This window comes from Mastomys coucha, unplaced genomic scaffold (genome assembly GCF_008632895.1).
Source record: "Mastomys coucha isolate ucsf_1 unplaced genomic scaffold, UCSF_Mcou_1 pScaffold16, whole genome shotgun sequence".
NCBI classification, from domain to species: domain Eukaryota; kingdom Metazoa; phylum Chordata; class Mammalia; order Rodentia; family Muridae; genus Mastomys; species Mastomys coucha.
The window spans coordinates 54,151,196-54,165,791 of NW_022196898.1; the positions used below are offsets into that span (position 1 = coordinate 54,151,196).

General features: G+C 41.2%; 1 protein-coding gene and 1 pseudogene across 1 annotated transcript; both read right to left on the minus strand.

Annotated features, from left to right (window-relative positions):
- Positions 1–2,152: 2,152 nt before the first annotated feature.
- Positions 2,153–4,616, minus strand: LOC116094236 (annotated as a pseudogene).
- A 3,239-nt stretch (positions 4,617–7,855) lies between these two features.
- Positions 7,856–8,410, minus strand: LOC116094237 (ADP-ribosylation factor-like protein 4D). The gene has a single exon (XM_031376147.1). The coding sequence runs from the start codon at positions 8,408–8,410 to the stop codon at positions 7,856–7,858; it is 555 nt and encodes a 184-aa protein (XP_031232007.1).
- Between the last annotated feature and the right edge of the window lie 6,186 nt (positions 8,411–14,596).

Here is a 14,596-nt window from a genome sequence, read left to right on the forward strand (position 1 = left end):
GATTTTTTTGTTTCCTCTTTAAGGGTTTGTACCTCTTTACCTGTGTTCTCCTGTATTTCTTTAAGGGACTTATCCATGTCCTTCCTAAGTTCCTCTATCAGCATTGTAAGATATGATTTTAGATCCAATTCTTGCTTTTCCGGTGTTTTGGGATATCCAGGACTAGCTGCAGTCGGAGTACTAGGTTCTGATGAAGCCAAGTAGTCTTGGTTTCTGTTGGTAGGATTCTTGCATTTGCCTTTCGCTATCTCTTGATTTTTGGTGTTAGATGTTCTTAGTGTCTCTGACTAGAGCTTGTCCTGTCCCTGCCGCCCTGCAAGTCCCCTGAGACTCGTGGGGCCTCTGCCTCCTGGCTGGCTGCTCCCATCTTAGAAACTCACTGGAGAGAAAATGCGGTTAATGACTTTTAAGATGTGTATTTTCTTCAACTCCAAAAAAATTTTTAAAATATATATGGATATTAAATGCTCCTAAAAGGCCTAAATGCCAGTGGCTTGGGACTATGGGAAGGTGAGGGAAACTTTGAAAGTTGGGGTTGTGTTATGGGAAGTTGAGTCATTGGGTGAAAGGATTTGAAAGGGAGGTGAGACTGGGGCCCAGCCCTCTCTCACCCTCCTTCCTCTGAGATAAGAACAAAACTCCTCTACCATATGGGTTGGGAGACTTTTAATGACTGCTTCTATTTCCTTAAGGGTTATGGGATTGTTTGTATGGTTTATCTGCTCCTGCTTTAATTTTGGTAAGTGTTATCTGTCTAGAAAATCATCCATTTTATTTAGATTTTTTTTTTTTTAGTTTTGTTGAGTATAGGCTTTTGTAGTAGGATCTGATGATTTTTTGAATTTCCAAGATGACTTATAAAATAAAACATTAATTGTATTGGTTACCGGGGGTCAGAGTTCATGACTATCTTGTAGGCATGGCATTGGAGTAGTAACTGAAAACTTACATCTCATTCTACAAGCATGAAATGCTTTCAAACACACACACACACACACACACACACACACACACACACACACACGCGCGCAAGAGAGACTATGAGAAACTGGGAATGGCATGAGCTTTTTTTTTTCTTTTTCTTTTTATAATATAAACAAACATATCCACATAGTTTATTTCTCACAGTTCTCCTGACATTATTCAGGAACATACTGTATACACAGATAAGAAACATACAAAATGTTTTAAATCCAGCAGTATAAAAGAATCGGGAACTCTTGCTCACAGCACAGACTAGATTTAATCACTTGTTAAATAGTAATAAAAATACAGTTTTTTATGGATCTTGTGCAAACTACAAAAGAGGGAAAAATTATCATTATATATATATGATTTTTATATTAGGCAGTTTTCTTTCTTTGATGAACTATACTGACAACTCCACACAGAGGCAGAAGGCTATGTATATATTTTAAAGGGATTAATGGTATGAGTCAGACTTTTTACAGTTACTACCACTGGCATTTCTCAACAATGTCTGTACACATCACATGATCATCTCATATAACATGACATTAAAAATATATCTGCGTGACAACTTCATGACATTCACACCCCATGAGCTGGTTACAGAAGCAAAGCCACAGCTATGTCTTGCTTTGCTCCTGGTAAGGACAGTTCATCGTGATTAAAAGTTAGGTATTAAACCCTTAAGCAGCTCCAGTCTATTACAGGCCATCAGTGACCACCAGACAGTGAGTTCTTTTAGAGTATACATCCTAGAAGCAAACACCATCACTGGTTAAAACTTCATCTATAAGTCTTGTTTCTACGCTGAAATCTATCTTCACAAAACTGAAAGCTGCTAAACTTATTTAATATAAATACTTTGTCTTTCATTATCATATTTACGACCAAAGTCTTTAAAACCTTTGGGATTGACTCTGGCATCAATATGTGCTCTTGTTTCCACCTCACCCATTTAACATCACCACCTACAAGGCTTTAAGTTAGTGATGAAAATTTTACCAGGGAACCTCTCGGTTCACCAGGAATGTTCAGCTGCTGATTTACAGCCACACAGTGCAGAGCTGTACTGGACTAGAACACTCGGGGAGCTCTCATACTATGAGTGTCCAAACCATGCACATCATTAACAATGATGCCACTGTTGCATGTTGATGAGGACTAGTGCTGACACTCTCCTATGTCATCTGTTGGCTGGGAAGTAGTTGGGGTCCAGATAACTATAACTGGTGCCCTGAGATACACAGTAGTCTCTTTCTAAGAACGTTTCTGACTTATAAACAGGTTCTAATTGGTGGTCTTCCTTGTGAATGTCTGTTTCATGTGGGCAGTTTGAACAAGAGTCACAGAAATCCAAGGACATTTCTGGTCATCCATGTACACTGGTGGCTCATGTGAAGTCACGAAAGTGGAAGGATTAAAGAGGTGTTTATTATGGGGGTACTGTTGCCTGCTTGTTGAGGACTTTCTGGAATAGATATATAAGTTAGGTGTTCTTCCTGGAACTGGTATGCCGGCTTTAGTTAGCTTTATGAAGCACTTCTGTACATGACTGGCAATCTCTTTGGCTGTTGGGATGCCCAGCTCACCAGCAATCTTCTGCCACTGCTGGGATTCTACTTCTTCAGGAGGGTATTTCTGGAGTAGCTGTTCAAGTTTTTTCTGCTCTTCAACAGTCCACAGCTGGTTGAAGGCCTCAGATTTGTTGTTATCACACAGACAACCTCTTATCATTTGAGGATGATTATGGGAGTCTTCTGGACCATCACTCAAAGGCAACATGGAGTAGGAAAGGGATTCTCCATCTTTCTTAGGATCTAAAGGACTTTTTGGTTTATCAGGTAGCCCTACTTTATCAAAAACTTAAGTCTCCTTGTATGTCTTTTGTGATGTTTAAATTCTCTTTCAAAGTTCCCAAGGCTATTGGTATACTGGTCCCACATGATTTCAGGTAACTGAACAACTCTCTGTGGGTATGGAAGCCCTATATCAGCCTTCTTCTGAAGCTTCTCCACAAATCCAATAGTATGTTTTAGTGCTTCTCTCTGGTGTTTGCCTAGACTTTCCAGGTCTTGCACTGCTTGGGAGCGCTGAGCCTCAAGTACAGCAATGGTCTGTAGAGTCTCTGATAATCTTTGTTGTGTTTCAGTGCCACATGATCTGATTCAAAGTAATAAACATCAGGGTCATCGCCTTCTTCTTCAGCAGTGTGCTGACTGGCACTCTCTTTGGCAGATGGCAAACGTCCAATATTCATTCTGGCCTCTGAGGGTGGCTTACTTAGTCCTTCAATTTCACAGTTTTCAGAGTCACAACAGAGAACCTTTTCATGTTGAGAAATTTCGACAGGATTTGTGAGAGACTCACTTACATTATCACTAACAGTTGTTTTGGTTTCATTGGGACTAAGATTATTCTCCTCAAATTGTCCATTTTCTCTGTAAGGAGATATATTTTTAGTGGGACAACCTCTCTTCAGGGTGACCCTTCAAGGTGAAGTTCTCAGAGTATATCACAGTTCTTGAGGTTCTGATAAGGATGTCGTCTGAGCTGAAACACAGTCTAGGAGAGAGGACAGTTCTGGCTCTCCAGAGACCAGCAGGTCGCTGCTGTTCTCATTACACTGCTCTCTGGAGGCACTGCTATCTCTCACCCCGTCTACTTCTTCCTCAGAATCTCTTGAGGATGACTGAAGTTCAGAAAGAGGGCCTGAAGCTGACTCAGCAGTCAGCTGATTCCTTCGTTCCACAGGCAGACAGGCAGTTACGAGTCTGTGGTCCTCCAACTTGACCTGCACATCTGACTTTGTGCAAGGCACGAAATGGTCTATACAGCTGTCCTCCTTCCTACAACCACAGAACACTGAAGTCTGGGTTTCCGAATCCCCATCTCCAGCTACTGATTCTTCCTGCCGCACACAGGAACCAGGGTTATTTTGTTTAGTGTTCCCGCCAGGCTGACAGTCATCACAGTTTATAACAGCTGCCTCACTGCCATCAACACCATTGACAGTCAAATAGCCTGTGATTTCTTCTACTACTGCAGCATTAAATGGCCCTTCCTCACTGACATTCACCTTTTTAACTTCCCTTTTCTCACAGTCATCCAATATAAGCCATCGACAAGTTCATTTAGCCCCTTGAAAGTCTGCATCATGGTCCACTACTGTCCTCCTGTGTTCTACTGGCTCCTTGTCTGGTTTTACAGGCGAATCTTCTTCTGAACTGTTTGTGGCTTCAGCTCTAAGACAGCGTTTAATGTTCTTTAAGCCTGGCGGTGCTGGCTGGCTGCCTTCTCTCACAACTGTCTAGGGCCTGCCTTTCTAGGTCATCCTTTTCCGAAGAAGAAAGCCTTCTTTTCCTGGGGTGTACCCATGATTCTCGAGCACTCTGCTGCTTGACATCTGAAGTTCTCTTATTATTTCCTTCCTGAATTGGCACAGACTCTGGTCTCTTCTTTGGTAATCTTGATCGTACTTGAGAATGAGAAGAGATTTCTTCTGGGTGAGCAAATGCAATGCTACGATTCCTTAAAGTTCTACCACAAAAAGATTCATCCAAGCCGTTTAACCCCACTGTTGATCTTGTAGCACAAGTAGATTGGAAAGCAGCCATACTATGGCAAGTCCCTACCATACGGTCATCATGACTCACTCATTGGGAAACCTGTACAACAACCAAAGATCTATCATTGTGGAAATATTATTTCTTTTCTTTATATCCTGAAGGAGATGGAGCTATGATCTACAATTGAGTTTCAGCTTCAGGCTTTCAGACTCTCAGCTTCAGCCTTGGAGAATACTAGAACCTTTCTTTTGAAGTGTTTTGCCTAGTACTTAGTTTCCAAGCATCTGTATTATATGTCATCACTGTTAATGTCCACGTTACACTGAGACTTCAGCAATTATTTATATGGCTGTACTAGCACAACTTGTTATCTCTCGAGTGGGACCAGCCACCACAGGCCACTCGGGGAGGTGCCACCCATGTGGCCACCATTGGCTGCGACACTGGCTGTGGCTCCCTCTACTGCCGGCATGAGCTTTTCAATCCTCAAAGTCTTTACTCAGTGACATACCTCCTACTACAAGATCACACCTCCTAAATCCTTCACAAACAGTTCTACCAACTGGGCACCAAGTATTCAAACATGTAAGCATCTGGGGCCATTCTTATTGAAACCAGCACTAGGCCTTAGTTTCCTGACTGAGAAGAAGTGAAGGTAGACTCAGACACTTCCTTCCTTTAGCTAGGTCCCTGTATCCCATCAAAGCAGATGGTCACTTGAACTACAAAACAATCTTTCTGTGTCTGAGATGTTCTGAGTTTCATTATGTGTTAAAAAAAAAAAAAACTTTATACCAGAACTCAAAGATCTGGAAATTGGGCCTAGGAAGAAGAGGCTGTGTGGAAGGCATCCTCCAAGATGCCTCCCATGGGCATCTCATGTCTTGGGTAGTTCTTTTCTACAATGTTAATGCCAGATTTTTTAGCCAGTAGACTGTTGTTGAAATGGTAGTATATAACTTCCTAGGTTTGGTCACGATAAACTTGGATTTTTCCTTAAAAAAAAAAAAAAAAAGTCCGTTGGACTGTCCGGATTGAACAGAGGTCAGTGCAGTAGCTCCACCTGAAAAAAAAAAGGGAGGAAGACACAATGTCTGGCTACAGAGTGGGAAGGCTTCATTCTTTGGAACTAGTGCCAGGGGTTACTCATGGTCTGTGGGGCAGTGTGGGGTGGAGGTCTACTCAGGTATAGTCCAGTATTTGGCTTTGAGTGCTGGACCCTTGTGGGCAATCTCTGCTTGCAGAGGGCAGAATAAGCTTGGCCATAATTCCTGAGTTTTGGTTCCTGTTTTAGTCACAACCCCTCATAGCTGTCCCTGCAGGAGATGTGTGCGCTATCAGGCAGACAATGCCCCAAACTCCCAGCATTCTACCTGGACCCTATACCCAGTCATCTGATCACAAGCCAGACATGCCATGCCCCATACAATATAAGGGGTGGTTTGCCCCCTTCTCATGCTCTCACTCTCACTCTCTCACTCTCACTCTCTCACTCTCTTGCTCTCTCACTCTTTGTCTCACCTCTGCTCTCCCTCTCTTTTTCTTCCTTTCTCTTCTCTTGCTCTTTGTTCCTCTCTTGCTTTCTTCTCTCTCTCTCTCTTTCCTCTCCTTTCCTTCTCTTTACTTAACCGGCATATTTTCTCCTTCCTACAATAAAATAACTCATTTGTACATTGCCTCCTTCTTAACTAAGGTGCCGTGCAGCAACAGGTCAATACTGGGGAGAGAGAGAGACCCGGGCCTCAGCAGCAAGCCCCTGCCTTTGGTACAACAATGGTCCTTGGTTAATCCAGAGTTTTGAAATGGGTCTGTGTGGGCCATCCAGCTGGGGTATTCATCAGCACCAGTTGTGGGCCCACGTTCTACCCTGCAGTTGTGATGGTTCTGGGCCTGGCCAATGAGAAAGTGAAATGTGTGAAGCTAATTCTAGTGTTGACCCTGTGCTGTTGTCAGGTGCTAGGCTTTAAGGAATCTCCAAGCAGTACTTAGGGGGTGGGAAGTCTGGGATGTGGGAAGCCTAGGCTGGAGTTTCCTGATTCTTGGACATCTAATTTTCACTACAAAACTAAATAGAGAAGTCTGGAATGAAGTGGAGGTGTCCACAGACCTGTGAGGTGGCCAGAACCAGAGGACTTCCAAACCCCTGGACATCCAGGTGCCACTGAGTCATAAGAAGTTAGGAGTAGAGTCTGGGACCCATGGGCTAACAGCAGCAACTAACCCAGGGCCAGGGAAAATGGGAGCTCATCAGTGATTGTTCATTGCTGAACAGTGGTTGTCTAGAAGCACAGAGAGCCCTTCTCTGGGAGACTTAGGCTGCAGCATTTTAGGCAAAGGCTTTCTCAATACTCACCATGGCGGTTCTTGATGAAAGAGATAGTGCATGCTTATTTATACCATTTATTGACTGTTCATCATGGAAAATGGATACATACCAAGTCCCCAGGAGAGTCTAGAGATTAAATACATTTTACAGGAAGGAATATTTGGGAAGGGAAGCTTATTGTTTAAACTATCGGGGGGGGGGGGTTAGGTACCTCATTATCATAGAGAACTCTGTTTTAGGTTACATGACCGCAGATAACATCTCCTTATGTGGGAAGTGTGGCTAGGATTCTGGCAGGGAGTAGGGACCCACCTACAATTTCAGTCTGTTCCCCAGGTGCTGAGGACTTTTTTTTTTATAGAGTCATCCAACATTAATAACCTACAGGCAAATGCTAAAATCAATCAATCAATCAAACAAACAAACAAAAAACCTAGTAACACAGAGGACACTTGAGGCTTATAAAAAGGGGATCTACAAACGTGGGGAGAATTCTTGGCACTTTCACAGACACAGAACGACTGTGAGGAGAAGAGTAGCTGAGGAGACCCCTCTCCCCAGTTGTGGAGAGCAGAAAGATAGTCTCAATTTACCCCCTCCCCCAAATGCACTCTCTGGATAATCTTCTACACACCCTTCCCCTGCAAAAATAAAAATATAGATCCAAATAAAATGCTAGGGAAGGAAAACGAGGGCTGGGCCAAGGTAGTAGAGTTAGCATTGACATTTGTCTCCGCTCTTGCAGCCTCTCCCTACCCTCTCTCTACAGGTGAAGGGCAGTGAAAGGCACTTCATCTTTCCTCCCTCTTGTGGCACACAGGGCCACCTATGCTCCTTCAGTCCTTTGAGGTGGGCAGATCCAGCACCCAGGTTGGCTGAGAGGTCACAGGCTCTGCCTGACTACAAGTGTACTGACCCCTAGCAGGTAGGGTAGGGGCAGCCTCGGGTCACCGCCTCTTCTTGCTCGACCGAGATGCCTTCTTCCTCTTCAGGATCATCTCATACAAATGCTCCAGTCCTGACTGAAGCCCAGCCCATCCACAGCCCTGCAGCCCTGCACATGGGTGAGCATGGCAGCTGCCAGCTCCCAGACGGCCAGCCTCTTCACCTCTGCTGCGCTCAGCGCCCCCGGCTGGTCCTGCTTGTTGGCCAGCACCAGCACTGGCACCCCCTGGTTGTCGGAAGCCTTGCTGATCCGGTGTAGCTCCATTCTAGCTTCCTCTAACCTCTCGGTCTCTGCAGAGTCCACGACAAACAACAGTCCATCTGTCCGGTGGGTGTAGGAGTGCCACAGTGGCCGAAGCTTCTCCTGACCCCCGACATCCCACACTTGGAAAGTGATTCCATGGGAAGCCCCTAGGGGCACGAAGATCTTCTTGGTGTTGAAGCCATTGATGGGGACGTTCTGGACAAACTCCTTGAACTTGAGGCGGTAAAGAAGGGACGTCTTCCCAGCGGAATCCAACCCAATGACCACAACATGCAGGATCTGGAAGTGCGGCAGGAAGGATGAGGCTGTGGGGGCCATTTCAGTCAAGTGGTTCCCCATGGTGAGCTAGGGCGCAGGGAAGACCTCAGGTGCAGGTCTGGGCCTCCAGCACAGGCCAGCAAGAGGAGGCCTTGAAACGGCAGATAGCACAGCTGAGTTGTAGGAGGATAAGTGACTCCAGCAGCTTCATCACCAAGGACTACGCCAGCATGGGTGACAGCTCACAAAGCTGGGAAGCCTGCGGGCAGCTCAACAGAGTGTTCTTTTCGGTGCTGAGGACTTAGACCTGCTCCACCTTACCAAATTTTCTGCCATGGTCCAGTGTTCTACAGAACAGAACACCAATGGCAGAAGCCCTTAGGCCAAGAAGTAGTAAATGTGACCTCATGAAACTGAAATGCTTCAGTAAGGCAAAGGACACTATCAATATAACAAAACAGCAGTTTACATATTAGAAAAAGATCTTGATGAGCCCTTCATTCAACAGAGGGCTAATATCCAAGACTCCAATAAAACCAATTAACCCAATGACGAAATGGGGCACAGAGCTAAACAAAGAATACTCAACAGAGGAATCTCAAACGGCTGAGAGGCACTTAAAGAAATGTTTAACATTCTTAGTCATCAGGGAAATGTAAATCAAAATAATCATGAAATTCCACCTTATACCAATTAGAATGGCTAAGTTCACACACTCAAGTGACAGTGCAGTTTGATGAGGAGGTGGTAAAAGGGAACACTCCTCCATTGCTGGTGGGACTGCAAACTTGTAAAATCACTCTGGAAAGCAATATGTAGGTTTGTTATAAAATTGAAAAAGTTCTATCTGAAGACCTACCTATAACACTCCTGGGCATATACGCCACCATACTTCTTCTTCTTCTTCTTCTTCTTCTTCTTCTTCTACTACTACTACTATTAGGTATTTTCTTTATTTACATGTCATATGATTTCTCCTTTCCCAGTCTCCCCTCCAAAAAACAAACAAACAAACAAACAAAAGCAACAAGAACAAAACCCTGTTGCCTCCCCCTTCCCCATGCTTGCCACCCCACTCTCTCCAACTTATTGGCCCTGGTATTCCGCTACACTGGGGCACAGAATTTCACAGGGCCAAGGGCCTTTCCTCCCAATGATGATCGACTTTGCAATCCTCTACTATACACATGCTGCCAGAACAATCAGTCCCACCATGTATAGTCCTTGGTTGGTGGTTGAGTCCCTGGGAGCTCTGAGGGTACTAGTTAGTTCATATTGTTGTTCCTCTTAAGGGGCTGCAAATCCCTCAGCTCCATTGGTCCTTTCTCTAACTCCTTCACTGGGGACCCTGTACTCAGTTCAATGGATGGCTGTGAGCTTCTACATCTGTATTATTCAGGTACTGTCAGAGCCTCTTAGGAGATAGCTATATTAGGCTGGCTTGTCCTTCCTTCAGTCTCTGCTCCATAGTTAGTCTCTGCAACTCCTTCTGTGCCACCATACTTCTAGGACAAGTACTTCACTATGCTCATAGCAGCTGTATTAGTAATAGCCAGAACCTAGAAGCAACCCAGATGTACACAGTAGACTACTATTCAGCTATAACAAACAAGGACATCATGAATTTTGCAGGCAAATGTATGGAACTAGAAAACATCATTCTGAGTGAGGTAACTGATTTCTAAATGCCACTGCATGGTATGTACTCACTGATAAATGTTTATTAGACAAAAAGCTTAGAACACCCATCATACACCACACAGACTCAAAAAGTTAAACAAGGAGGAAGACCCAACTGGCATGCTTGAATGCTTAGAATAAGGAACAAAATAGCCATGAAAGGTAGAGTGAGAGGGGACCTAAGTAAGTGAAGGTAGGTCTAGGGGAATATGTGGACAGAATCAGGCATGAGGAGGGACAGAAGAGAGTCCCAGATGGACAGGAGAATAAATGTAAATATGTAGCTGCTTGGGGGAATCTCTAGGAATTCCTAGACCTCCAGAATGAGTCAATGCAGGTTACTTTAGCACAAATGTCTAACAGTTGGCAGATGGAACCTGAAAGATCACCTCCAGTAGCCAGAAACCATCTACAATGGAGGAATGGGAACACCCACCCACCTACAAAACTTTTGACCCAAAATTAGTCCTGTCTAAAAGAAATTCAAGGAGACAAGGAGCAGAGACTTCAGGAATGGCCAACCAATGCCCGGCCCATTTGAGCCCCAAGTTGTTAATGGTCTTGAAAGGAGAGAGGAACAAAATATAGGAGGTCAAATTCATGAATTTTTCTCTTTCTTTTTCTTTCTTCCGTTCTTATTTCTTTTTTCTTCCTTTCTTATTCAAAGGAGTAAAGGGGGAGAAATGTTGAAAAGAAAATAAGGGGTGGCATATAGGATCAATACAGGAATAATAGGAATAATTGGTAGATTATTGAATCTACCCTTAAACTACTGATCTCCTACTAGCAAAACATCTTACATTGGTACAGATCTTTGTATACTGATACAAAATTAAGGTTATTTTTGGTTACAACCTGCTGTGTTTCAACTCTTTATTTTTTAAATTTTTTTATTTTTTAGTATGACCCCAGCCAATTCTGAGGCTAAGGCTGAAGTGGGTTTACTTTTTCCCAATCTGCTTTTATACCATTTTAATTTCATGTAAGTAATAAGATCAAGCAGTACAATAAACACAATTAGTCAAGGAGCAAGCAAGGCAATAAACAAAGTCAATAAACAAATTGCTGTTTTTAAGCACTTATCAGGATGATCAAGATATCTGAGCCTACTTCCCTGTCCTAGCCCAAAGTCATATTCATGCCTGAAGCCTACTTCTTTGTTCTAATCTAAAATTAAATTCCTGCTGGAACTTATTTTCCCATTCTAGCCTAAAATTAGATTCCTACCTGAACCTACTTCCCTGTTCCAGCCTAAAATTAGATTCCTGTCTGAGCTTACTTCCTTGTCATGGTCCAATGTTAGATTCCTGCCAAGAAGTCCCCAAAAGCTTTCCACATCCCCCCCTTTTTATTTCACAAACTAGACTGTGGCTGTCATAGGTGGTTCTGGCAAGAATGACTTTCTTACCCATCATGGAATATCTATTATCAAAAGCAATGCATTTATGTCTTAGGTTGGTAAGGTTCTGTGCAGAACTTACCCATCTTTGGCTGCCAGCCTGTTAAACAAATAACTCTATCTGGGGGTTCATTTTTAGTTTCAAGCCATGTATTTCAAGTCACATATTTTGGCTGCCAACATGTTGATGTTGTTAAAGGCAAGTTTTATTACAATGGGCAGAAATAAAAGTATGCCCAGGACAAGGAGGGGTAGGATGATTAAGTTATATATACCATTTTTGAAGCTTGGCCAAGATGGAATTACTGACCTCAGGCCAGGAATAATTTTATCAGCAGTATCTGCAGCATCAAAACTCAGCAGAGCAGCATTTTTTAAATTCATAATCTCAGTATGCAAAGTTAACACATTCAGAAAGATATTAGAATTATACCAAATATTCTGCAAGTATCTTTGAACTTTCTCCCAATTATAGTGGCTATCATTGTAAATTTTAGAAGTAACACAAATCCATTGGTATTCAGCATGACCCTTGAGATGGTTCTCTTCTCTAATAATTTGAATACTACCAATAAAGAGTATCAATCCATTGTTCCAAATGTCTATCTAAATCCTCTTGAATACTCAAAACATTAGTAACATTTTTTTTTGCTAAATGATTAACAAAAGTAGCTCTCTTAAGTTCTGTCAAAGCAATTGCAGAAGCAGTGGTGCTATGTATTAATGTAATTAAAGCTGCTATACCAGCAATAATCAAGCCCACTACCATCTAAAAGATTAGGAGCCTTAAGACATGCACTAACACTTGTTTGAAGTCTAGATCCTGTCCCAATTTTATCTATTGCTAACATATCTTCATAAAGAACTGCAACTATCTTCCAAATAGGTCTCTAACAATGTCCAGAGACAACCTTCCAAATAATACTGTTATTTCCAATATTGGACTGATGTCTAGACTAGTCTATTATTGATTCAGAATAACTGGTCACATTAGAGGAGTCATTATAACTTCTCATTTTGATGATTTTTTTTCCAAGGCAGTTTTCACAGTCTCCATGTTCCTTGTCCCACAAGGTCTAAAAGCTTTTGGAAAGGCAGCTTGTCCACTCTGGGATATAGGCAACCAGAGGCGGGTCAGAAATATATGTCCAAAACAGCTTTCCTGCCACCATTTTCAGGGCACTATGAGAGCTCACAGTTAGCATCATTCTTTGTCCCAGCATCAGCATGTCTTACCAACCACTCTGGGAGCTAATGTATTCCTTCAGCATCCTGAGGAAAAAACACAAACATGTCCTCTTCCCCATGTTAAATACCTGATCAGGATCATGGCATATTCCAGTATGTGCATCCTTCCATTTCACCTAGGTATAAGTATGCCTGGTTGTAGGGTGCTATAGACACTCGTCAGAGAGTTCCATGACATCCAAATTTTAAAAATTTTAAAATTAAAAAGAGCATGATTTAAATAACTGTGTGGTGTATGTGGCTATACCTCCTCCTTTTTTATTTTAAAAAAGGTATTGTTTTAAAGTTCCACAATACCTGTTTTTCAATATTTTGTCCTTGAGGATTATAAGGAATCCCAGTAATACAGGTAATATTAAATTGTTGACAAAATATCTCAAAAGCTTGTCTGCAATAGCCAGTTCCATTATCTGTTTTAATCTGATTTGGAACAAGCAGCATAGAAAAATAGTGTAGGCAATGACTACATTTAGTTGTTTTTCCTGTTAAAGCAGTTGCAAATAGAAAGTGTGAAAAGGTTCAATAGCCGCTTGTACATATTTTAATTTTCCAAAATCAGAAATATGAGTACCATCTAGTTGCCATAATTGATTAGGTATAAGTCCTGGAGGATTAGCACCATTATGTGGTACAGAAAAAAACTGAGGACATTTAGCAAAAGTCTTTACAATTTGACATGCACATTCTCTAGAAATACCAAGTTGTTGTCTCAAGCTATTACTATTTTGATGATGTAAAGAATGAGATTGTTTGGCTAATTGTTCCTGTGTAAGGCCTATAATCTGCCTGGTATACAAATCTGTTGTGGCATTACTCTCACTAAGGGATTCAGGCAATCCAATATGTGCTCTTAAATGTTCTATAAAGTTAAGAAACAGTACATTCTCTTAAATTAATCTGTATTTGCGTGAATAATTACAAAATTTGAGAATTAATAGTATCTAAAAAAGGGAACAGTTTTAAGAAATTGTAAACCAACTTGATATGCAAACATTCATGAAAAAGAGTAACAGTGAATTAATTTCAGAGTTTTTATTCACAACACAGTGAAATATATTTAATTAACTCAAGAGCATATTTCTCAATTCACTGCCCTTCATACATATATACATATATATGTGTATATATACACATGTATATATACACACATATATATATAATATACATATATATATATATAAATAAATATATATACTCATATATACATATATATGAATCATACATTTAACCCCATCTATTTTCCTGTACCACACTTATAGTTAAAGAAATTTTTTTGTTGCTATATATAATATAGCATATTTCTATTGCTTAAGCTTAGACTAAATCATCTCAAAACACATCTGTAATTAATATTGACTTCAGCATTATATTTATGTAAATGTACTTTATATTAGTGAGGACACTGTTATTATCAGACTTAAGGTCATTAATAAAGTTTTCATCATTTTTACATATTGAAAAAAATAAGAAATTGTAAACCATGGGCTATATATTGGCTGTCAGTATACAAATTGAAAGCTTGATTTTTCAGCATTTTAAAAACAGTGGCTACAGCTGTAATCCAATTATCTGTGTTGAAGTAGGGGCTAGGAGGAAACTCAAGAGAATGAGTGTGTGATCCAATTACATATCCTGCTTTCCCATTAGATGAACCATCTGTAAATACAGTAACTGAATTTTCTATGGGCTGCTTGAGTAAATTTACAGAAAACACAAAAGCATGCATAGAGGCAAATTGTAAAAACTTGTCTTTTGGATAATGATTATCAATTTTCCCTGAAAAGTTTGCTCATGTAATAGGCCACATATCAGTATTGCACACTAACCAATTTAATTGTTGTTTGAAATAAGGAATATTTCATCAGGTTCTTTCCCAAAATATTTCTATGATTTTATCTTACAATTCTGTATTAACACAGACATATATATATATATATATA

What these genes read in the sequence shown, in the direction of transcription:
- LOC116094237 (XM_031376147.1), bottom strand. Translation starts at nt 8,410, where the DNA reads ATGGGGAACCACTTGACTGAAATGGCCCCCACAGCCTCATCCTTCCTG.